General features: G+C 40.2%; 2 protein-coding genes across 2 annotated transcripts in view; one reads left to right on the forward strand and one right to left on the reverse strand.

The window, feature by feature from the left end:
• Window positions 1–1,998: 1,998 nt before the first annotated feature.
• LOC124552673 (60S ribosomal protein L15) lies at window positions 1,999–9,020 on the reverse strand. The gene is made up of 5 exons (XM_047126997.1): window positions 8,871–9,020; window positions 8,377–8,574; window positions 8,073–8,209; window positions 7,689–7,799; window positions 1,999–2,241 (listed from the first exon to the last, which is right to left on the reverse strand). The coding sequence occupies exons 2-5, from the start codon at window positions 8,546–8,548 to the stop codon at window positions 2,047–2,049; spliced, it is 615 nt and encodes a 204-aa protein (XP_046982953.1). The 5' UTR covers window positions 8,549–8,574; window positions 8,871–9,020; the 3' UTR covers window positions 1,999–2,046.
• Window positions 9,021–9,443: 423 nt separating this feature from the next.
• Window positions 9,444–24,176, forward strand: part of LOC124552496 (aprataxin and PNK-like factor) — a 77,446-nt gene continuing 62,713 nt past the window's right edge. Inside the window, exon 1 of the mRNA XM_047126779.1 lies at window positions 9,444–9,654. Coding sequence (XP_046982735.1) covers window positions 9,556–9,654 — 99 coding nt within the window. The 5' untranslated portion in view covers window positions 9,444–9,555. The remainder of the gene's footprint in view (window positions 9,655–24,176) is intronic.

The following is a 24,176-nucleotide window of genomic DNA, read 5'->3' on the forward strand; positions in this document are numbered from 1 at the left end:
GGTCCAGAGTGAAGGAGGGAGCACTATGTCTGGGAATATTTCTGTGGAATTCCCTTGGCGATCTTTTCATTCTTGAGGGCATAATGGATCTACACAATTTTGTGTCTATCCTTGCGAACCATGTCCACCCCTGCATGCAACGTATTTTTCCTCAGAGAAATGGCATCTACCAGCAGTCAATGCAGCATGTCACAGCTCACTGTATACATGTTTGGTTCAAAAGGCACCAATATGAGTTTACAGTACTCCCTTCGCCATCAAACTTGCTGGATTTAAGCCCAATCAAGAAACTGTGGTGACCACCACCTCGATTGGGCTGTTCACGGCATAAATCCCCAACTAACAGTAAGAAGCCTAGTGCAGCTGTCCACTGCACTGGAGTCGGCACGGTTCCAAATCCCTGTTGGTACCTCCCAGAACCTCACTGACTTCCTGAATTTCCAAGCTGAAAAAGATCATTTATCAGACTTTGGACATGTAGTAATACTGATGTGACTGGACTGTGCATTATAATGCCAAGTGATACTTGCTGTGTGGGACGCAGATAGCAACAAGAGAGCTTTACTCAGTTTAATACTAATAGAGTGTACTGATGACAAAGATGCAAGGCAGTCAGGCATCAACTAATAGCTAATCTCTGTAAATTACTAGTGCAGGTATAATAATGGCACATTATTAATCTTCTGTGGTTGTGAATTTTGTTTCTAGGTATGTCACGGACAAAACTTGGTGTCATTAAATGATGGTATTAATGTATTAAGATTTGTTCTCTTTGTATCCTGTAACCACTTCCTCTCTACCTTCAGTACACCAACAGTAAAATATATCCCAGACATTTTTATTTTCAAATTTGATTAGGAGACCTGAGTGTCATAAGAATTTGTGTCACATATTGCAAATGTAATAATTATTTTACATATGAAATGAAAAATGCCTCTAAATTTTAAACAGCCATCCATTTTAGGAGCACAGGTAAACATCTGGGACTTTCTTTTTATGTTTTCAGTGGTAAAATTCTTGTGCTAGAATTGAGTAAATGTACAGTGAAAATCTGTAATTATGACCTAAAAACACGTTTGTCCCTAACCACTTTGGAGTGTACAGTGACCACACAATTTGTGGCAATATTCTTAGAATCACTTTGTAATTTTTCACATTCACACATTATTTGCTACCTGTATATGAATGTCACATTGCCCATTATTTCCCCGATAAAATGAGTCTCATACTCCAGCTGTGTCAATACAAGTGAAATCTGTAAACTATCTTCAACAAATATATGTTGCTTTCATCAATAGCCAAATAAGCTATTTCCTAGAGACAATGTTTTTAATCACTGCAATGTTTCACTTGGCATTAGAAAATTTGAATACGAAGTTTAGAAGGAAAAACACAGCAATATTTCCTCTGCAACTGAATTAGCCTATTAATGGAAAATACAGGCATGTTTCTTAATACCATTCAAGATGAGTCGAGTTCTGTGATTTCTTCGAGTCTAAATAACTTAAATATTCCTGGAACCCGAAAGTGTCCACTTAAAGTTGAGCCAGAAGAGAGCAATACAGTTCCACCTTTCTCACGATGTTTCAAGAGATTTTGACAATTCCCCTTGAGGATTGATGAAGAAATCCCATTACTACTGCGCCCTGTAAACTACCTTATTTCCTCTTACATCTGTCCGCCCACCACTTTCAATCAAACGTGAACCCAAAATAACTAATAGCTAAAATGATCATTATTACAATTTATCAATTGTAATGTGAGTCAACTTCTGGATAGATTGCTTAAAAACCTATTCACAACAAAGGTAATTCCATGGTGGTCTTTTGATATTACTGATTGCTGTTTATTGTGCACCTGTGGTCACTGTATTTCTTGGCAGCAAGTATTAATATTCAATCAGCATCAAAAAGTTTCAGAATTTTGAATGTACAAAAGGGCAAAAGTAACTCATAGCATGGGAAATGGATTATGAATAAGAGGGAGAAGTCTGAAAAGTAGAAGACCACAAAAAGAACTTTATTGCTTTCCACCAACAAAACACAATCAACGTTTCCTTCTGAGTTGCAGAGAGTTTCTCCTGAGCCAGTTGGCTCGCCTGGATCCTCCCTTGGTCTGGCTGTAGCGATGACCCTTGCCGAGGCCACGAGACTTGCGACCAGCAGAGGTAAGTCCGCGCAGCTCCCGATGCTTCATCACTGGTTTGCATATCCAGTTTATCTTAGCATCTCGGCGAATTGCCTGCAAGAAACAGACCAAAATTTTTTCCAAGTGTTTAATTCCCTTACACAATCTTAAACAGCTGCAATATTATACTATTAAGTTCATATATATTAATGCTGACACACAAACTGATGTCAACTGCCACTGCAACAAAAAATTTGCCATAGAAGTAATCTTATAAGATAACTAACAGTTCCAGTATTGTTCTGGATCACAAACTACACCTCAAACATGTAGTGACTAGTACTGATCTTGAAAAAAAATCAGTTCATTGCATCAGGGAATGCAAATGAAACTTAAAACTCTGGTGCACGTCAGGCAAAACATCCTGCAAAAATATAAAGGCATGCAGAAATGAATACCTAAGTTCTGTGAATCAATGAATCAGCAAAAGAATGCATTGTATACTTTTGACTACTACTGCCTGCTCCCCTCCTCTCCTCTCATGAAGAAAAGTATTTCCAAGTGTATAGAAGTTTTGGTTAACTTGTTAAGCGTATTGCTAAACCATAAAGGAGAAGTGATTCAGTGTCACAGGTAAAAATACAACAAGGAACATCAAATGTTATACTGCCTAATTTAAGAAACCCACAGGAATAAAACAACCAATTCCAAAATAAATCTGTCACTTTGCCACTATCAGTGTGCTACTTTGACACTGCCTTACAGATTAAACTATTGCTAACAACAGAGACTTTAAATCCGCAACCTTGCCTTTGGCATACAATGCCGTATCAAACAACTAAAGGTATCCTAATGGCAGTATGAACACTAAATGTACTATCTTTACATACCACTATCACCTGGCACTTGAGTATAACGAACAGAAGAACAAAAAAGTTGCTTGGATATATCACTAATGCGATGGACCACTGAAACTGCCTACTTTTGAAATACGCGAGCATAAATACGAATGCAGCAAATAAGGCACAATAGCTTCAGCAACTGAACCCAAGATTGTGCTGTGCTTTTGTGAGGATCACAGAGCAAGACATGATCATCAACCAATCACACCACAGAATCCGAGCACACTGTATGTGACTTATCAGCCATTCACATTATCCATATTTTCAATGCACTTATACACAAATGATAAAAAAATATTTAGCATGAAACAGGAACAAAATGTATGTCCTAAAGTAATCTACAAAGTGTACAGAACCAAGTAAACTGATGCCATACCACAACTTTAGTGTTGAGGAAAGTGGACGTGCTGGTTTCCTCAAAACGGATGCTTGCAGCATTTTTGAAAGAATTACTGCACTACAGTTCTGCCAGACAAAGTTTACTCACTTCAATGGGGGAAAAAAAGAAAAAAGGTGTAATGTCTGTGTCAAGCAATATCCTCAACAGAACATACACTGAGGTGACAAAATTCATGTTGTAACAATAGTGTACACGAGGTATAAGTGCAATGCATTGGCAGAACTGTCATTTGTACCCAGGTGATTCACATGAAAAGGTTTCCGACATGATTATGGCTGCACAATGGAAATTAACAGACTTTGAACATGGAATGGTAGTTGGAGCCGGACACATGGTGTATTTCATTCCAGAAATTGTTTCAGGATTCAATATTCCATGATCTACTACATCATCAAGAGCATGTTGAGAATACAAAATTTCAGACATTACCTCTCACCACAGACAATGCAGTGGCCGATGGCCTGAACGCAATGACCGAGAGCAGTCACATTTGCTTAGAGCTGTTTGCACTTAGACAAGCAACACTTACTGAAATAACCACACAAATGAAGTGGGATGTGTGATGAGCATATATGTTAGGACTGTGTTGCAGAACTTTGTGTTAATGGGCTATGACAGCAGACAACTAACACATGCCTTTGCTAAATGCACAATATCGCCTGTAGTGCCTCTGCTGGGATCATCACTATATTGCTTGGGCCTTAGACTGCAGAATTGGCCTGGTCAATTGAATCCCAATTTCAATTGGTAAGACCTGAGGATACAATTTAAGTGCAGCACAGACACCATGGACCCTATTTGCAGATAACGCACTCTGCACACTGGTGGTGGCTCCATAATGGTGTGGACTGTGTTTACATGGAACAGACTGGGTCCTCTGGTCCAAGTGATCCCATCACTGACTGGAAATGGTTACGTACAGTTACTAAGAGCATTTGCAGCCATTCATCGACTTCATGTTTCCAAACATGTCATTGGACCACAACTATTTGTGGCTGGTTTGAAGAACATTTTGGACAATTCAGGCCAATGATGGCTATCCATCAAACATTTACAGGACATAATTGGGAGATCAGTTTATGCACAAAATCCTGTACCAGCAACACTTTCGCAATTATAGATGGCCACAAAGGTAGCATCGCTCAGTATAGATGGCCACAAAGGTAGCATCGCTCAGTATAGATGGCCACAAAGGTAGCATCGCTCAGTATAGATGGCCACAAAGGTAGCATCGCTCAGTATAGATGGCCACAAAGGTAGCATCGCTCAGTATAGATGGCCGCAAAGGTAGCATCGCTCAGTATTTCTGCAAGGGAATTCCAATGACATGTTGAACTATCTATATTGGGCAAAAGGTGGTCTGACTTATTAGGAGGTGGTATGACTTTTCAACCTCAGTGTACACTCAGCTAGGTAACCCACGAAATAACCTCCTTAATTCTCTCCACATTCTGTGTGTGAACAGGAAAATCTTACAGAGTTTACGAAGTTGAAATTTCATAATACATCAGTTCTCGATACAGTATCAACACTGGTGGAACAATGTCACATGTGGCCCTTCTGCAACAATCAATGTGAGCATGCTACGAACTAGCCACAACAAGCTATATTTGCTTAAAAATTAATAGTTTCATGAAACAGGAAATATGTAATTCTATCAATTGAGGCTGTGTCCTATACCAACATCCTACAGAATTTCAATGTACTTGAGAAAATGCCTATTGTTCCTGAAAAGCAAGGTTACACTTTCACTACTGTGATATAGGTAAGCCTGTCACCACAATCAGGTCTTTTGCTCTCACATTTCTAGGCTTCACCAATTTGCAACCAAATTGTTAACCTTACTTAACCTAGACCTTAGACTATGCTACAGATCAGTGTCACCACAACAAAGTGTTTTGTGACAATTCGTACTGTATTCAGGTTCCATCCTAACCGCACACTAAAATCACAAGACATTCGGAAAAATGGCACACCCAGAAAGTGTGACGTATTCGGAGAACAATAGCCAAATATTTGTGACAGCAAATAATATGGTTTCACTGCCCCTCTGAACAAGAAGAAAAAGTTCATTGTCACTTAAGCTAATATGCCATAATTCGGAATAACGTATTTATAATTACATATTATAAAAGCCTACTATTTCAATGATACAGTGTATTCAAGGTTTAGCCAAGACATATTTTGCAGTACAGTTTATTGTGCAACAGTGGCAGGAAGTCAGATACCAATACATTAAAATTACAACCACTTTCAGTTAACATCTGGCTAATTTATGCCTTGTCAACTTTCATTCTTAACCAGATTAAGCATTTTCAAATATGCTGATTTACAGTGTGAGCACATTTAGAAGAAAACGTGGGTATGACCACAGTTAGCAACATTTCACCACCTCTTCAAACCCCAATAACTACTTGTGCAGCTGCTTTGTTGCATGTCCCAATATATTTCTGAAAAAACTCACTACACTGATCTTCAGCACTCACCTGCTGATGTTAATTACATGTTACAACTCTTACACTGCACTGATGTGTTCTGCCACACATTCTTTAAATGTTGCAACTAATCAATAAAATGCTGCTTCAATACATAAAAGACAACAAGTGGGAGACTTTGATAGTACTATTTACAATTTGCGTGCTTTTTATGACAATTATTCCACTCATTTGCCATGAACATATTCACATACTCTGTAACTCAAATGACTAGAACTTTACAAACAGCTTTACAATTGACACACACTTAGGCACCTACAGCTACAAGTATTCATATTTACTATTTTCTGTACAAAAACACTTTCACTGTTCTGTGTATGGTTTTCGCACAAATGTTAGCTGTTGAAAGGAAAGTCCAACAAAGACAATTGCAGCAGCTGAAAACTTACCACTTGTATGGGTGAAAGTTACATAATAGATCCCCTTGCATTTTTCATACAGTATTTACAATATGTGTATATTGTGTGTACCCTGCAGTTTTACTTTTATGATGGAAGATACTTTTAAGTATGGGAAAGTGCCTTTCATTATGGTGTGGATGTCAATAGGCTGTACTACAGGACAATCTGTCACCACAACCATTACTTGCATTTACATTTGTTGGCTTCCACTCTTCAACCAAATTCTCACCTTACAGCTTCATCTAGACTTGGGGCTACTCTATGGATCAGTATTATCTCAACCAACATTTCAAGGTGAGCAGTCCAGTCACTTCAACCACTTATATGCATTCTGAAACACATAGTTAAAGTTGTGCACATGAAAAAATACTTTTGTCCAATGCCACTGCCAGTAGTAAAAAAAAATACTGGTTTACAGAGCCACCATCAGTTTATGTACAGATCAAAGTGAATGTAAGGAATGTTATTGGACAGAACAACATACCCCACAAAAGGAAGTAAAAACAAATGCAATGACCCTACGAGATTGGTTTCCAGCAGGAATCTGCAAGAGATGTGGAGCCGGGAATCCCAAAATTCAATGAGCTATCAATCGGGAGAGACTTCCTGGCTTATGTAGAGTAAAATATATTTACAGTATACTAAACTGCTTAGGCCTATTTCTGGGTAGCAAATTTGTCCAATTAATTCAATGTTGAACTCAATTGCAACGATCAGCCGTTCACCTAGATAGCATTCATGTTCTTTCTCAAAGATACCCAAATATTGAAAAGGAGAAACAGTGTCAGCAGGCCAGATTTCTTAAAAAGAACCTGCACAAAAATTTCAGAGTAAAACAAACAACTTCACCTAGCCAATAAGCATGTAATAACTGACAGTTTACATGGAACAAGCACGATACACAATGTAAATCTGTGTGTCAAGTCAACACCCAAGGAAAAGTCAGGGCATCAACCCTTTTGTTATGTTGCAGTTTCAAATTGGCTTCATGCGACACACACAAGTTTCGCAACAGTTTGTTAATAGTCACAAAATCCAAGGAATGTGTTCAAATACGTCTATTCAATAACATTGATGTAACAGTCAACTCATTATAGATGAGTGATACAAGTTCTGTTCTTTTAACCAAGGTCAGAGGACAAGTTAATAACTAAAGCTACAAGGAAATGGCCTGGGTGTATCCTAGACAATGTGACCTACATCAACAGAAGATTCTACCACAGCAATTTGCATTTCAATACTCTCCTCAATAACAAAACATAGGTCACAGAAGCAATTATAGAAATTATATTACACAAATAATAAACATTTTGTAGACAAACTATGTTCAAGAAAACACTGCTTGAAAGGTAAGAAAACTAACCTTGTGAGCCGGATCCACCAATATTACTTCATAATACTTGTATGTGGAATCCTGTGCAACCCAGTAAGAGTTAAGCACTCGCAGACCACCACAACGCCTTCCAACTCGTTCCTGCAGGAAGTATTTCATACAATTAGTCAAATTCGAAAGATAAAAACCGAATATATGAATGGTTTATGGAGTATCAGACATCCAAGGAAGATCACTCAATCATAACTCTCAGTCCACTAGATGTTTCATCATATACATCGCTCCTTCCGAGGTCTTTTGCAGAAAAGTAGAAGAAAATAACTCCAAAGACAATTTTTCACGGCGTAGTCAAATTACAAATATCACAAGTTGCATTTCAAAGCAGTTGTATTTAGCAGATTTTCGGAAACTGACCTCAGCAATGGACTGCAAGTTACGTGTGGGCTTCAGCTGATTAACTCCATGGCTTTTAGGCTTTCCGTAAGTAGCACCCTTTGGTACAGGGCGCTTACGACCACCTCGTCGAACACGAATGCGGTAGATGACAAATCCTGAAATATGAAGACGTTAGTATCTCGATGTTCATATGGAACAGTTTACAAAACCTATCGGAAACTATCAGCGGTACAGTATATCCCCACACACGAGGTAAGCGTGGTGCATGTACAAATCATCATCACTGGTAATTGTAGGTTAACACACAAAGTAGTCAACAAACCTTGTTTGGCTCTGTACCCTAATCTTCGAGCTTTATCTGGTCGTGAGGGTCTAGGGGCCCTATGCATTTTCGTCAGCTGTCTGTATTGCCAACATCTTATACGAAGCAAAAATTTCATAACATCACTTTGCTTCTTTCTATACAGTTCCTGAATATACTTATAGGCCCCCATGGCCGACTATGGAATGGGGTACCAATCTGTAATAAAGCGATTAATATTAAAACCAAGAAAATGGCATAATAAAATGATCATTAATATAAGCAACGCTTGACTAAAATATAAGAGGGTTATAAAATTTATGTGAACACGTTGCAGCCATGATCTCCGTAATCTAAAGATACATATTTAGGGTACTAATTTCTTTAAACTATTACAGTAGCATACGGAACTGTTAACAAACACACATTAAATTAATAATAGTTAAGAAAATCGACACTGGTCAACAGATTGTGAATATACAACCCGATACATTAATCATTACAAACGTTCCTACCTTCCGAATCCTCTACGATCAACAGGAAAGAGATGTGTATGCCAAAGTTGTTGAAGGCATCTCAGAGCTTACATTCAGAGATATTCCATTTGTGCGTACTGTCGGGAGACACTCCTGCGCGAGGGAGGACAAAAATTATGTCTTTCGCAGCTAAGTAAAAAGGAAAATTAATCATTAAGTGAACATCTAGTAAAAAAGTAACTCTGAAATTTTATGCTCCTACTAATTCTATGTACATGTTTTGCTTACTACTGTTCCACAACGTGTCGAACTAGCAAAATTGTTATTGCGATGTCAGTCACAATAATACGCATTCAGTTTTGCTGTTTTTATGTTAATTGGTAAATTCTTAATTGATAGTGAAAGGATATGGAAATTTTTTCTGAGTGATTATAGAACGAGTAGGTAAGATGATTAACCCTCTAAATCAAAATGAAAAATGTATCAAAATCAATGGTGAAGCCTCAAATTTTAAGTAATTAAATTGAAACTATTGAAATTACGAATAATTTCACAGAAAGGAAACCAGACTTTCAGTAACAGTGTAACACGTATCATGTATGTGATCTTTGGTTGTCATGGTAACTGGTTTTATTCAGGCGCAAAAGAAAATTTGTTATGCTTTTACTTCCTTTCGTCTTCTGTTTGATTAAATCCAATTACATTTTAATAATAATTTCGTATAATGAGCAAGATTACACTCGTGCGGTTAGATGGAGACGCGAAACATGAAGTTGATATTCCGGTTGGTGAGACTATAATCGGTCGCGGACCAGTGATGCAAGTGAGTGCCGATAAATAAGAGCAGATATATTGACATTTAGCTCCCAAAATATACTTGTAAATACACATGTTACGACAACACTAACTCTCAGAGCTGGCTGATATATGTAGTTCGTCAGTACGTTTACACTTCTGAGCCTACGCTTTGTAATATGTAATGTGCGTTTATTGAATATGGTGCTCGCAGCTCCAATTTTTTTGTTTGTTTTGGTTAAGTGTTTGAGTTTTAAGGAAAAGATGAGTAAGTTTATACAGTATGTACGTTTGTGGATAAATAAAGATTTAAACTGAAGGATTGAGTCCTTTGTGGAACTCACTACTTAAAATTTACCCTACTCCTATTTTAGTGGATATTTGTAAACACTGCGACTCGGTAGCTTGTTGACAGTCCGCACTGAAATGAAATATGCCTTGTTCATAATTTAAATATGGCACAAAAAAAATTAGACCTTTAATTTACATACTCTCAAAATGTTTCATGGTGCTATCCCTGACCATTTTAAACATATTCTGTGATGGGGAAAGTGTAACTCAGAGATTTGATTTTCTTATCCATTGTACTAAATTGTTAGTTGTGTTCCCATTTAGTTTATTCCCACCCATGTTTTACAAACACAAGCTGATTTTTTTCCCCCCCGTTTCACAGAGTAAGGAATTTTAGAAAGTTGATCTCTTTTTAATTATTGATGAAGTATATGTTACTACTCACATTTCTAGCTCTATTGCAAGTGAACACTTGAATTAATATTATGGCTGAAGTATACAATGGGCCACCCATGCACAGATGTTGGCAATACCTATGCTTGTATGATTAAGAGCAAATGTGTTATTACTTTTGGTAATAGTAAAAACTGATCACTTACCTTGACCGATCCAGCTCGCTATCCCCACGATTTAATTTTAAAAAAGTCATATGAACATTGATTCACAGTTTAGCTGTTCCACAGTCTTAGATTTCTCTGATGGCCCTTTGTAAAGTTTTACTACTATTCTGTTTGTATCCAGGTACCTTTCTTTCTTTTCAATGCCCAGAACACACAAGCGTGTTTGATATTCATGTACAGGTTGAGCATTACAGAAGGTGCCTGTGGTGTAGGGTACATTGGATTTACCAATACTACTCATTTGGTTTGACTTGCAATCATCGTAAAATTGCAAACATAAATCACTCATTGAAATGCAATATATATGTATAAAATATGTTCTATAACAATTATGGATATGCATGTGTCATTGCATTCTTTGCGCAACCTACATGCAAGGTTATGATCCAGGTTAGAATGTCACCACAACTAAGTTTTCGTATTTTTTGGCTTTGCCAATTCAAAATATAAGTCATCTCCAAACCTACCCATACCTTGGGATATGCTTTAGATAAGTCAGTCATCACTACCTACATTGCAAAATACTAAGACATGCAGAATAAATATTGTCAGTATTCTGTTCTGTACATGCACAAATGAAATGTTACACACAGCAACATCGTTACACAACAGAGGGAAAAGTGATGTCTGGTTTACTAATTGAATTATTTTCTTATCCTGCATGTCCCGTCATGTCTTATAATTACATTACACACTGTTTTCTCATTTGTGTAATACTTCCATTATCTTTTTGGTGAGTTTATGGAATAATGCAGTACAGACTGAGCTGCCATGTTAAGGACTGAATATGTGCTTATATTCATTCCTTGTAATAGTATGTTTGCTTTGCATTTGATTCAGTTAATAATCTTCATTCTTAACTATCAGTGGAATGCTGTTGTGTCATAGGTAGCTCACATGTTCATCTTTCATTTTTGTGCATCAGCATGCTGGGGAATTTCTTAGTTTCTTTTCTCTTTGTATTTTTAGCTCTCTGTTGTATCAGGAACTTTTGTATTCAGCAAAATTTGTTGTTCGAGCTACTCTCTTTCCATCTGTTAAATGGAATAAGGTAATTATTGTATATATTCCCTTTATACATCTGATTCATGATGCCTGTGATTACAGTTCAAATCCTTTGTGACTGAGTAGTCTTTTTACCACCCTTTGCTTAGCGCTAATTGTATTGTTCCTTCGCCTGACAAGTGCACATACTGAAGTTTTAGACAAAACGTCAAAGTGATTGTTTTATGGACACGGACAATAAAATGAAAATGAATCAGTTAAAAAAAAGTGCTGAAAATTTACCGATTTTAAAAGTAGGTGCTACTGTGAATGGTAATATGGAAAAATCAGTGTCAAGTGAAAGAAGAGAACTGCTCACCATTCAGTGAGGCATTGGGCAGCAAATAGCCCAACAGGTGAGGTGTTCAGTACCATAGATCAGCTTCTGGAGTTACATTCTTCTTCAGAACAGGCATGTAGAACATCCCTAAGCCCCTCATATGCAATTGTGCCCCATTCCATATACCCTTCATTGCTGTATTTCCCTAAGAAGGCAGTTGAGAGGAATTGAAGTTTTTTTTGTGTGTGTGTGTGTGTGTGTGTGTGTGTGTGTGTGAGAGAGAGAGAGAGAGAGAGAGAGAGAGAGAGAGAGAGAGAGAGAGAGAGGGGGGGGGGGAGGGGGGGGTACTGTCTTGACAGACCCCATATTAACGTAGGCTAGGTTTTGAGAAACACACACGAGAAACGTTCAATGAGAGATGCAACCCTTTTTTTCTCAGCTGATTTTGGTTGAAAAAATGAAGAATTTGTTGTGAGATGTCAAGGAATATTGTCGCTTTAGCCCCTATAATTTCATGCAAGATTGATGGGTCATAATCAAACACCATTCTATGCATGTGGATTTCTCTGTTGATACTGCTAACACACTTCTCCACCAGTTGGGGTAGTCAAAGATATGCATCTGCTAGATTCTTGGCTGCCTAACAGAAGACCACAAAGAGTGATTAGGAGCCATAGATGTGGAATTGCTTGTGCATTACGAGGCTAATTGTGACCGTTTTTTGTCAAACATCTTGAACCGGAAACAAAACAGCAATCCCTTCAGTGGCAGCTACGTCATCTCTCCTCTGAAGAAAAAGTTAAAGGATGAACCCTCACCTGGTAAAGTAATGGCAATGGTCTTCTGGGAATCTGAAGGGGTTATTCTGTTTGATGTCTTCTGTCACGGCACAAAGATCAACCCTGAAGTGTACAGCGCTACGCTCAGGAGATTGAATAAATGACGTAAGCATTTCATTGCCACAAAAATTCAGACTAACTTTTCCTTCTCCATGACAATGCAAGACCTCACACAATTCTGCACATCGGAGAGGAGCTAATGGAACTTCATTGGATCATTCTTCCTCATCCACCCTACAGCCCGGATCTCGCACCTTCTGACTTTCATCTGTTTGGTCCAGTGAAGAATGCACTCTGTGGGAAGCAGTATGTGGATGGTGGGGAGGTTACTGATGCAACAAGATGTTGGCTTGAGCGTTGACCAGTAGAGCAATACCATGTGGGCATGCAGCCCTCCCAGTAAAGCCACCACATTGCATATGGAGATTATGTTGAAAAATAGGGTTTCTTAGCAAGAAGAGTGGGGGGGGGGGGATATGGTGTATTGGAAGCCTGAATAAAACAAACCTGCTTTCAAAAAAGAAATGTGTCACATTACTTATCGAATGCCCAGTGGTGGCTTGTGGGTACACATTCATACAAATTTTTAGATTCAGTTAAATTTGAATGTCTGAAATTAATAGCGTCTGCTGTACAACAGTTATGCTTATCAACAAGTTTATACAACTACAACCACTGCCAGTAATAATAACGGTGGTGGTGGTGATAATAATAAAGATTCATAACTTGTCTGACAAAAGAAAGAATTATTGTTGTGGAATTTTGTTGTTTTGTACATAATTGAGTACAGTGTAGGGCAGTTATGAAATAACATGTAAGCTTTCACAGCTCTCCACTTTGCATTTTTGTGTTTGTGGGAATTTTTGTGCTTTTCCAGTCTTTGGGACAAATGTACAAGATCCCTAACAGATGTATTAGTTCATGTTACTTTTGGCCTGAAAATCTGATATTCTTACGCTGCACTCACACAACAACTTGTGCTGACTGTACATTTCCTTGTTAAATGTTCGCTTGTAGGCACACTTATTTGATTTCATCACTCTCTCAATCAAGGAATCTGTTCTCGGAGGCCCTAGTTCCTTTGCGGCTAACTTTTCCTGGTGATTTACCTTTTCTGTTTGCAGAATGAGATTTTGATTCTGCAGTGATGTACATGCTGATACGAAACTCCCTGACACATTAAATTTGTGTGTTGGACCAAGACTCGAACTCAGGTCCTTTGCATTTCACGGGCAAGTGCTCTACTGACTGAGCTACCCAAGCATGACTCACGACCTCTCCTCACAGCTTTACTTTTCTGTAAGCATTTAAAATAGATGCAACTTATTTCATGTTTACACTGCACATGAAAGCCAATTCCCACACAGTAAACAACCAACTCTAAACACAAAGTGCCGTTTGTAGAAATGATTAAACTCAAGTAGCAATGTTTATCAACATGGTACTTGACTAGAATGCAGATGAGGTGCTGAGATCCATAAGGACCTAAAGAACAACGCTGTCAATTCCACTTTTAAGAGCGTACCAGAAACCAGTGATACAGCTTTTTGTGAAGTTTCATATGTTCAGTGTGGGACTACAGCACAGATAAAGCTGATGCACCATAAGATCAACAGAGTCCAGAAGAATGAATAAATGCAATGCTTCAATCGACGGTGATGCGCTTTAGGCCGTTATGATTCTCAGCGCCTCAAATGGATTACTGTATCATAAAATTCATAACTTAGTATACTGTAACTCATTTAGAAATCTACAAAATAGGTTTACTGTCAGTACAATTTTAACATATACTGAAGTCCGATGTGATTTTACCGTAGTATATAGTGAGAGAATCAGCATATCTGAGGAGTGTGCTATCATCTAGCAGAGTTTATGTCAAGTGAACGGGAATAAAACTCTGCTGCAGTGTGCTACCATCTAGTGGCACTGATGGAAACTTCTAGCTTAGTGGCAAGGGGTAGCTGTGCTCATCGTGAATTATGCACATTGTTTGTGATATCTACATGTATTTGGTGCATAAGGCAATTACGTCCCACGAGTTGCACATGCGCAAAAGCTCCTTAAAACGTGCACAACTGAAGATGTGCATGAGACCCTGATGCCAAGTTTCACGGAGTCTAGAGAGGCAGTAGCACAGTAGATGTAAGTGCTGCTTCTTTCAGATTCCAGCATCTATGCTATGTTCACAGTATTCAAACAAAAATAAGCAATGAATTCACAAGGTGTCAAAAGTTAGGGTGTTCACGTCCTCTTGTGCTCTTACACAGCACCCGCCACTGTGAACACCTATTGTAAATTGCATCTTTAAATGCTGAAAAATAGCATGCCGCCCCCCTCCTCTCCCCCCCCCCCCCCCATCAGACACACTGCATACCTGTACAGCTACCTTGTGCCTGCTGAATACACAATTTTGGGATTGTAGTTCTGCAACTTGACTTGTGGTGAGGGGTCGTAGGGAGGTGAGAAAGAAGGTGAGGAGCAGGAGGGAGGGTTGGGGAGGGATGGCTGGAACGTGGGGGAGGGGGGGAGGGGAGCAGGAGCTGCGCAGGATAGATATGCAACACATGGGCTCCAGAGTCGGTGAGGTAGCGCAGCACATGATGGCGATGATGTCGGTGAGTGGGTGACAGAATGTAGAAAGAGGAGGGAGAAGAGGGTGTGGGTGCAGGATGAGAGAAGGTAGAGTACTGGGACAGGGTGGAATTGGGTGCAGAGCAGGGGATAGCAGTTATTGAGGCCACTGGAACAAAGGATGTGTTGCAAGGATAATTCCTCCCGTAGTTCAGAAAAGCTAGTGCTGGGGTAAGGGTCTAGAAGGAATGAGGTGCGACACAGCCATTGAAATTGAGCATGCTGTCGTCAGTAGACTGTTCTGCCACTAGGTGGTCAACACTGCTCTGGGCCACAATTTAGTGGTGGCCATTCATTCTGGTGGACAGCTGGTTGGTGGTCATACACACATCAAATGCTGCTTAGAAATTGGAGTAAAGCTGGTATGTGCCGTGGTGCTTTCGCAGCTGATCCTGCCTCTGATGGTATAGAATACACCTGTTATAGGTGTTTAGCAGGATGCGACAGCTGTGTAAATCAGATGGGTTTTGCACCTGAGTCTTCCACAGGGATGTGGCACGATGTTGGGAGTGGGTGTGGCATATGGATGGACCAGGATGTCAGATTGGTTGAATGGGTGATGGAATACCACATTAAGAGGGATGGGTTGATTGTTGGTAGGACATTCCTCATTTCTGGGCACTATGGTGATACTCCCACCCCACACGAACCGTGGACCTTGCCGTTGGTGGGGAGGCAGTGCAGATAACTGTACCATAGGTGCAACTACAACGGAGGAGGTATATGTTGAGAGGTCAGACAAACATGTTGTTCCTGAAGAGGGACAGCAGCCTTTTCAGTAGTTGCAGGACCAATAGTCTGAATGATTGACTTACCTGGCCTTGTAACATCAACCAAAACAGCTGTGCTTTGCTGGTACTGTGAAAGGCTGAAATCAGGGGGAAACTACAGCCATAATTTTTCCTGAGGGCATGCAGCTCTACTGTGTGGTTATGTGATGATGACATCCTCTTGTGTAAGATATTTCAGAGGTAAAATAGTCCCCCATTTGGATATCAGGGCAGGGACTACTCAGGAGAACATCGTTATCAGGAGAAATAACACTGGCGTTCTACAGATTGCTACTTATCAATGAAGTAGCTCCTCAATTGGCCTCACAAGGGCTGAGTGCACCCCACTTGCCAACATAATTTGGCAGACCTGGCCAGTTGATCCATCCAAATGCTAGCCAAGCCCGACAACACTTAACTTCAGTGATCTGACGGGAACTGGTGTTACCACTGTGGCAAGGCTGTAGGTAGAAATCCAACCACCATCCGCTAAAATCTGAAATTTCTTTCCTATCCACCATGTGAAATGTATATTTATTGTTCTTATTACTATTCACAATGATTTCTCAATGTTAAAATGATGGAAATATTGTTGGCTTCCTGTGTAAACACAAACTGCTGGAGAGAGGTCTCTTTAACATAGTTTGCTGCATCTACCCCTGTAGAACCAAAGACTGCTATGAAACACATTCACTGAAAACAGCAATGTAAGGGAAAGATAGAACACTGACCTACCCTGATATGTTGAGACTTTATCTTCTAGATCCTCCTTTCAGGTCAGGTGAAGAACTTCCAGAATTATGGTACTAGTGACCAATTAGCAAGCTGGAAGTTTCATAGAATGTGAGGTGCTGGAGAGGCCTAAGAAGACAGGCACAACTGAGCCAAGTTAAATAACAACTATGCTGACATGGTGTAGGAGCTCAGTATGTTGCGGATAGGAGAGCTTTGACAGTAACCATTAATAGTGAAAACTGAACAACTTCCAAACAGAACCTTTAAAATAACGAGACTCACCGAGAAGGATAACAATTAGCAGAGCAGCTCACATGGACTGAATGCTGCAAGCTATTCCCTGAGATGACACATATTGCCCCAACAAAGCCCAGTTCTGCCACACAACGCACAGCTCCCGTGAAGCTTTGCAACAGCCACTACACACTCCGAAGTCACCACATCCACCCGGGTGCACCCCCACCTATGACGCTCTACCGATGCCCATTGGTCCTCTGCCTACTGTCTCTCTGTGTCACTTACGAACTGGCTGTCCACCAACTCCCTCTGCAGACAAGTCTTTGCAACTTGCCAGTGGCTCCCACTTGAGCTCCAGCCAAACAAAAGAGGCCAGTGCCAGAAGTATACTTGTGATGTAAACCCTGTGGCTAACAATACAGGCATTAATGTACTCAGAATGCATGTATCAGTATTGTACACCTGTGACAGCAGACTAGAAAAAAGAAAGTAATGAGAACATTGTACCAGGCATTGTCCAACATTGGAGTCAGAGCAAACAAATATGTATGTAGCAAAAAGTGTTCAATGAAGGGGGGCCTGTAGAGATATTAGTAATTTAGGGTCAAACTTGGGTTGGGAAGGAGGGGACACTTTAGATGGTACTACTGTAGTTGTTGCAAACATTGACATTGTCGTGGATGAGTGTGATGAATTTACCAGTAGATAATTGTTTGTCAGACAGTGATGATCCAAATGCATGGATGGTACAAATCTATGTAAGGTGAACTTCAGTCTAGAAGTGTGATCTGGAGTCATTTAGTGGGTGACATCCTGTGTGCTTGATGCATCTCTGTTGCATTAAACACATTCAAGTGTAATGAGGCTTTGCCTAAGTCAACTTGTTTATCCCAGCTACTGCTAGGAGGCAAAATGGCCAGTGTCAATTTATTTCCAGTAAAATAGTCAGAGAGGTTCAGGTTGGCCTGTTGGGCATATTAACACTTGACCCAAAAAAGATGTATGGTTTGGAAATCTCCTTGAAGATAAGTTATCTAAGAAATGGAAATAGCAGTAGCAAAATACATGTAGCTTCTCAGAATGCACTTTTAATCATGAAATGAGTCAAATGTACTTCTGAAAAAGCATGACTTTTGTACTTGTGGAAGCACTGTATGGTATTGCAAGAATGCCAGTGTCTGTAACAAGATGAAGTACGAGAAAGTTCTTATGTAAGGAGCATTAGTTGAGGTCTGGTTAAGGTAGCTTCACACACTCAATATTCATTGCACAATTATGAGTATTATGCATTAATATTGACTGTGTGAGAGCAGTTTTGACTGTTTTCGCAGTACGTTCAAGGAGACAGCAGAGCTTTAAAAATATTGGTGCTCGCTCAGTATATTGTACCATGTAAGGGTTGTATTCCACCGTACACGCCTGTCCCTGCTGAGACTTCGTGATTTGCAAACATGTAAACAACTGATTTTGCAATGTTGTATGAATGTGAGTACGGAAAGACAAAGGAATCATCTGTTGATGTGCATTCAGGGGAGTTGTTTGGTTACATATTTAATACATATTCAGTAACTAGCTGTAGAAATATTCGACAAAAGTGTTTTTAAGTGCTGGGAGATAACAATGCAAATACTTATTTGTTCATTTTCAAAGCTTGAATTATTTGTTGCAGAAATACATAACAGCACTACCTGTGTATCCTCTACAATGAAGTATCTTAATCTTTTCATGTTCATAGATCACTTCCAGCATTGCAGAAAGTTAAATCCAACTAGTATGTGAACAGTACCATTCTTCAGTTTGTTGAAAGATTCCTCATTCATCCTTAAAAAATTCCCATAGTCACCCTTATCTGCTGCATTTTCTCTTTGCATTTTATTATGGCTGTGTGTAGAGTGCTTTCCAGGCCACTTTTTTTAACCACCACCACTTCCTCTTGTTTTTCTTTTTGCAAGCACATAGCAACAGCAATTGCAATACACGCAAGTTCCACACCGTCAAGCGATGACACATTTGCTGCGAAGGCAGAGTTCTGACCCATCCCATGCATAAATATTGTGCAATAATATTCTGCCATTCTTGGCCTCAGGACTTTTGGCAAAATATGATGTATGGTCAATAAATAATGCAACACACTTGTGTCTGAAGGCAGCTTTGTTTTATTCAGGATTCCCATTGCCATATTATTCCTCACTCTTTTGGCTACAAATCCTATTTTTCAGTGTAATCTCCGTTCAATGCAATGGCCTTACACCACATTACTCAGAGGGCTTGTATGCCTGCTATCACTTTACTAGTTGGCTGGAGCCAATATCTTGCTGGATAAATAACCTCCGCATCATCCATGAACTGCGTCCTGTGGAAGTGCCTCCTTCATTGGGCCAAACAGATTGAAGTTGGAAGGTGCAAGATACGGGGTGTGTGGTGCATGAGGATTTTTGTGAACTCCTCTCAGGTGTGTAGAATTGCGCGAGGCCTTGTGTTGCCGTGGAGAAGGAAAAATTCGTTTCCATTTTTGTGGTGACAAAACATGCTGAAGTCATTTCTTCAATGTCCCGAGGGTAGCACTGTACACTTGCACCATGAGGGAGGACATCAAGCAGAATAACACCTTCAGAGTCCTAGAAGACTATTGCCAGCTGAAGGTGTGACTTGGAACTTTGGAGGGGAGGTGGTGTGGTGCCACTCCGTGGATCGCTGTTTTGTTTCAGGTTCGAAGTGGAAGTGATGAACCCATGTTTCATTGCCTGTGATGATGTTCAGCAAACAGTTGTCATCATCAGTCTCGTAACATGCAAGGAATCCTGGACAGATTGTCCTTCTTTGCTCTTTATGGTCTTCTGTTAGGTGACAAGGGACACTTTTGAGTATGCCGACTGGTGGATGTGTGTCAGTACTGCCAACAGAATCGTACAGTTGTGCAGTGAGGTGTTTGAAGCAAGCACATAGCAACAGCAGTTACAATACATGCAAGTTCCACATTGTCAAGCGATGACACATTCGCTGCGAAGGCAGCCTCAAATGAGGGTGTCTGCAGACTCTGACAGTGCAGGAGTCACAGATGTGTGTGGCTGGCCAGCACAGAGGAAATTGGATAGGATTGTGCAACCTTGTTGCAATGATGGCAGAGGCCTTTCCCAATGGTTCACCATGCTTTGTTCACTGCCAGGTCTCTGTAGGTATTCTGCAGGCACTTGCGAATATCTTTGAAACTCTGGTTTTCTGCTGAAAGGGACCCAATGACAGCTACCTGCTGGGAACATGCCTCCATCACAGACACCATTTTGAAGACTGCGGGCCGGCCGCTGTGGCCGAGCGGTTCTAGGCACTTAAGTCCAGAACCGTGCTGCTGCTACATTCGCAGATTCGAATCCTGCGTTGGGCATGGATGTGTGTGATATCCTTAGGTTTAAGTAGTTCTAAGTCTAGAGGACTGAAGACGTCAGATGTTAAGTCCCATAGTGCTTAGAGCCATTTGAACCATTTGAAGACTGTGTATAGTGCCGTCACCTGTTAGCACTTCAAGAAAGTATAGGAGCTAAAGTGAGAATATTCCACAATGTCTCGCAACCAATTCTGCCTTTTTTTTCCAATGTAAATGTGTTGCTGTACTTATTGAATGCACCTCATATATTGACACAATATTATCGTGCAATAAATATTGAGTATGTGACACCCTCTTTAGCTGCAGTGCCACAGAAGATGGTGGGGTGGACCCCTTGTTGATAACACTTGTGTCATCGGCAAACATTTCGGTTTTGGCAGACTCCTCCCATGCTCCCAGTAAATGATTTATGTAGATCAAGAACAGGACCGGGCCAAGCACCGAAACATTCTGTGCACTATATTTAATATTTAAGATATGACTCCATCCATGCAATGGGAAGATCTTTAATGCCATACCACCTCAGTTGCCGGACGGGGTGGCCGAGCAGTTCTAGGCGCTACAGTGTGAAACCGCGCGACCACTACGGTTGCAGGTTCGAATCCTGCCTCGGGCATGGATGTGTGTGATGCCCTTAGGTTAGCTAGGTTTAACTAGTTCTAAGTTCTAGGGGACTGATGGCCTTAGAAGTTAAGTCCCATAGTGCTCAGAGCCATTTGAACCGTTTTGAACTACCTCAGTTTTTGTAGCAGAATTTTCTGGTCAACACAGCCAGAGGCCTTGGCAAGATCACAAAAAATGCCAACAGGGTAATTTTTGTTGTTGACTCTGAGTGTAGCCCAACCAAATAGCCGTGTGTGTAAAAATACCGCTTCTGGGATGGGAAAGTGCACCAGCCTCGGATCAAATCCGCCAGCAGATTAACGAGGAGGATCGGTGTGCCAGCGAGCTTGGATGTGGTTTTTAGGTGGTTTCCCACGTCTGATGAACTGAATAACAGGCTGTTACCAGATCCCATCTCAGTTACACAATTTGCGACATTTAGAAAATTTTCTCTTATTTTCACATGAATAACACTACATGCAGATAGTTGGGGTACACACATATTGTACCGGAGGTGGAGGAGGGGGTGGGGAGTAACGGAGTGGTGACAGCAAGGGCATCTGGCCACCCCTTAAATTAACCATACCAAATATTTTAATAACAACATTGCCAACCCTGTGCCAATGCAGAGCAAAGACACAAGAGAAATAAGAAGAAGATGATGATTTTACATTCAGTCATTCGTGATGCATGTCGGTCTCCTTACACTCTTATAGTTAGCACAATGACTCTGTCTGCAAGAAAGAGATCCATTTTAGACTCGGACACCCATTGTTGGCAAACTATAATTTCTTCAAGGGGCAGAAGACTAAATGTGGGTATAACCATCTTTATAAATGATTAGAGGATTACCGCATATGTCCCATTTACATATTTAAACTTAATTATCATTGTCTGAGCCATCTACATCTACAGTCGTACTCTGAAAGCCAGAGGCTACTTCTCACTGTGCCAGTTACTAGGACTTCTTCCCATTCCATTTACGCATAAATCACAGGAAGAATGATTATTTAAGTGCCTCTGTGCACACTGTACTGAGTATAATCTTGCCCTCATGATCCTTATGGGAGCAATACATAGGGGATTGAAGTGTGTTCGTAGATTCTTTGTTTAAAGCTGGCTTTTGAAACTTTCTTGGGATAATTTGCATCTGTTGTCAGGCTTCTGCCAGTTTAGTTCCTTTAGAATCTCTGTGACACTTTTCAGTGGGAAAACAAACCTGTGACCATTCATACTAACATTCTCTGTATACATTCAGTATCCCACGTTAGCTCTGTTTGGTATCGTCCAACACACCTGAACAGTATTTCAGTAAGAATCATGCAAGTGATTTGTAAACAGGTAGGTATCCACTATCAATTTCCAATTAGAGGAGTAACTGCTTGAATTTGAAGTTAGAATTACTCTTTGTTTCCTATCTGTTTAGTAATAGTTGAACCATTGTATAGCAGTGTCTCAGATTCCATGCATCTGTAATTTTTGTAGAATTAAGGATTGGTTCTCTGGCTCAAATGCTTTGATCAGACCACAGAATATTCTTGTGATCTTTCTGCTCTTATCTAATGAGGAGCATTGGTAGCTTTACAGGCTTTTTCCTTGTTTTAATACAAACTGGTTTTTAAAATTATATCATTATAATAAGAAATTTTTCAATCTCTTTTGCTGCAATGCTTTCAAACACTTCAGAGAAAAATGGCAAAAGAAAGGGAGTGCAGTAATTCCTCACTCTTTTACAATGAGAGGACAAAAGTCATGAGATGCCTCCTAATATCGTGTTGGACCTCCTTTTGCCCAGTGCACTGTAGCAACTTGACATGGTGTGGACTCAACAAATTGTTGGAAGTCCACTGCAGAAATATTGAGTCTTGCTGCCCCTACAGCCATCCACAGTTGCAAAAGTGTTGCTGGTGCAGGATTTTGTGCATGAACTAACCTCTCAATTATGTCCCATAAATGTTCAATGGGATTCATGTCGCTTGATATGGGTGGCCAGACCATTCCCTCATATGGTTCAGAATGTTCTTCAAACTGATCACGAACAGGTGTGGCTGGTTACATAGAGCATTGCCATTCATAAAAAGTCTACTGTTGTTTGGGAATTTAAAATCCATGAATGGCTGAAAATGGTCTCCAATTAGCCGCAAGTGACTATTTCCATTCAATGATCAGTTCACTTGGACCAGAGTATCCAGTCCATTCCCTGTAAACACAACCCACAACGTTATGGAGCCAACCCCAACTTGCACAGTGCCTTGTTGACAACTTGGATCCATTGCTTCGTATAGTGTTGCGCCACAACACTCGAACACTGCCATCAGCTATAACCGATAGAAACTGGGTCTCTTATGATCATGCCACGGTTTTGCAATTGCCTAGAGTTCAACCAATATGGTCATGAGACCAGCAGAGATGCTGCAGGCGATGGCGTGCTGTTAGCAGATTAGCAGAGGCACGCGCGTCGGTTGTCTGCTGCCATAGTGCATTAACGCCAGATTTCACTGCATCGTCATAACGGATACATCGCACATTGATTTCAGTGGTTATTTCATGCAGTGTTACTCATCTATTACCACTGACAGATATTTGCAGACACTGCTGCTCTTGCTCATTTATTGAGGGCAATTGGCCACTGCTTTGTCCATAATGAGAGGTAATGCAAGAAATTTGATATTCTCGGTGCACTCTTTGTACACTGATCTCGAAATTGGATTCCCAACTGATTTCCAAAATAGGATGTCCCATGTGTTGAGCTGAAACTACTATTCTGTGTTCAAAGCTGTTAATTTGTGTCATGCAGCCATAATCACATTGGAAACATTTTCACATGAATCACCTGAGTACAAATAACAGCTCCACCAATGTACCATCCTTTTATGTGTTATGTATGTGATATTACTGCCATCTGTATCTGTGCATATTAGTGTCCCATGACTTTTGTCCTCTTAATGTATAGTTTAGGTATAGCAACGTTACTTAACCGCTATAGTGTTAATTATGGGTCATGTAAAACAAACGCTACGAGTTTTACATTAAGAAATGATAGCAATAGTTTTCCCAAGCATATAAATTCTGCTAGGCAGAGTCAGAAGCAGAAACATTGACTTGGTTGTTGTTGTGC

The sequence above is a fragment of the Schistocerca americana genome, chromosome 10 (assembly GCF_021461395.2).
Source record: "Schistocerca americana isolate TAMUIC-IGC-003095 chromosome 10, iqSchAmer2.1, whole genome shotgun sequence".
Taxonomy (NCBI): domain Eukaryota; kingdom Metazoa; phylum Arthropoda; class Insecta; order Orthoptera; family Acrididae; genus Schistocerca; species Schistocerca americana.

Excerpts from the sequence above, each read along its gene's own strand:
- LOC124552673 (XM_047126997.1), bottom strand. The coding sequence starts at position 8,548 with ATGGGGGCCTATAAGTATATTCAGGAACTGTATAGAAAGAAGCAAAGT. Across the intron at positions 8,210-8,376 it reads AGGGTACAGAGCCAAACAAG|GATTTGTCATCTACCGCATT; the intron begins GTTTGTTGACTA and ends TTCATATTTCAG. Across the intron at positions 7,800-8,072 it reads ACTTGCAGTCCATTGCTGAG|GAACGAGTTGGAAGGCGTTG; the intron begins GTCAGTTTCCGA and ends TACTTCCTGCAG.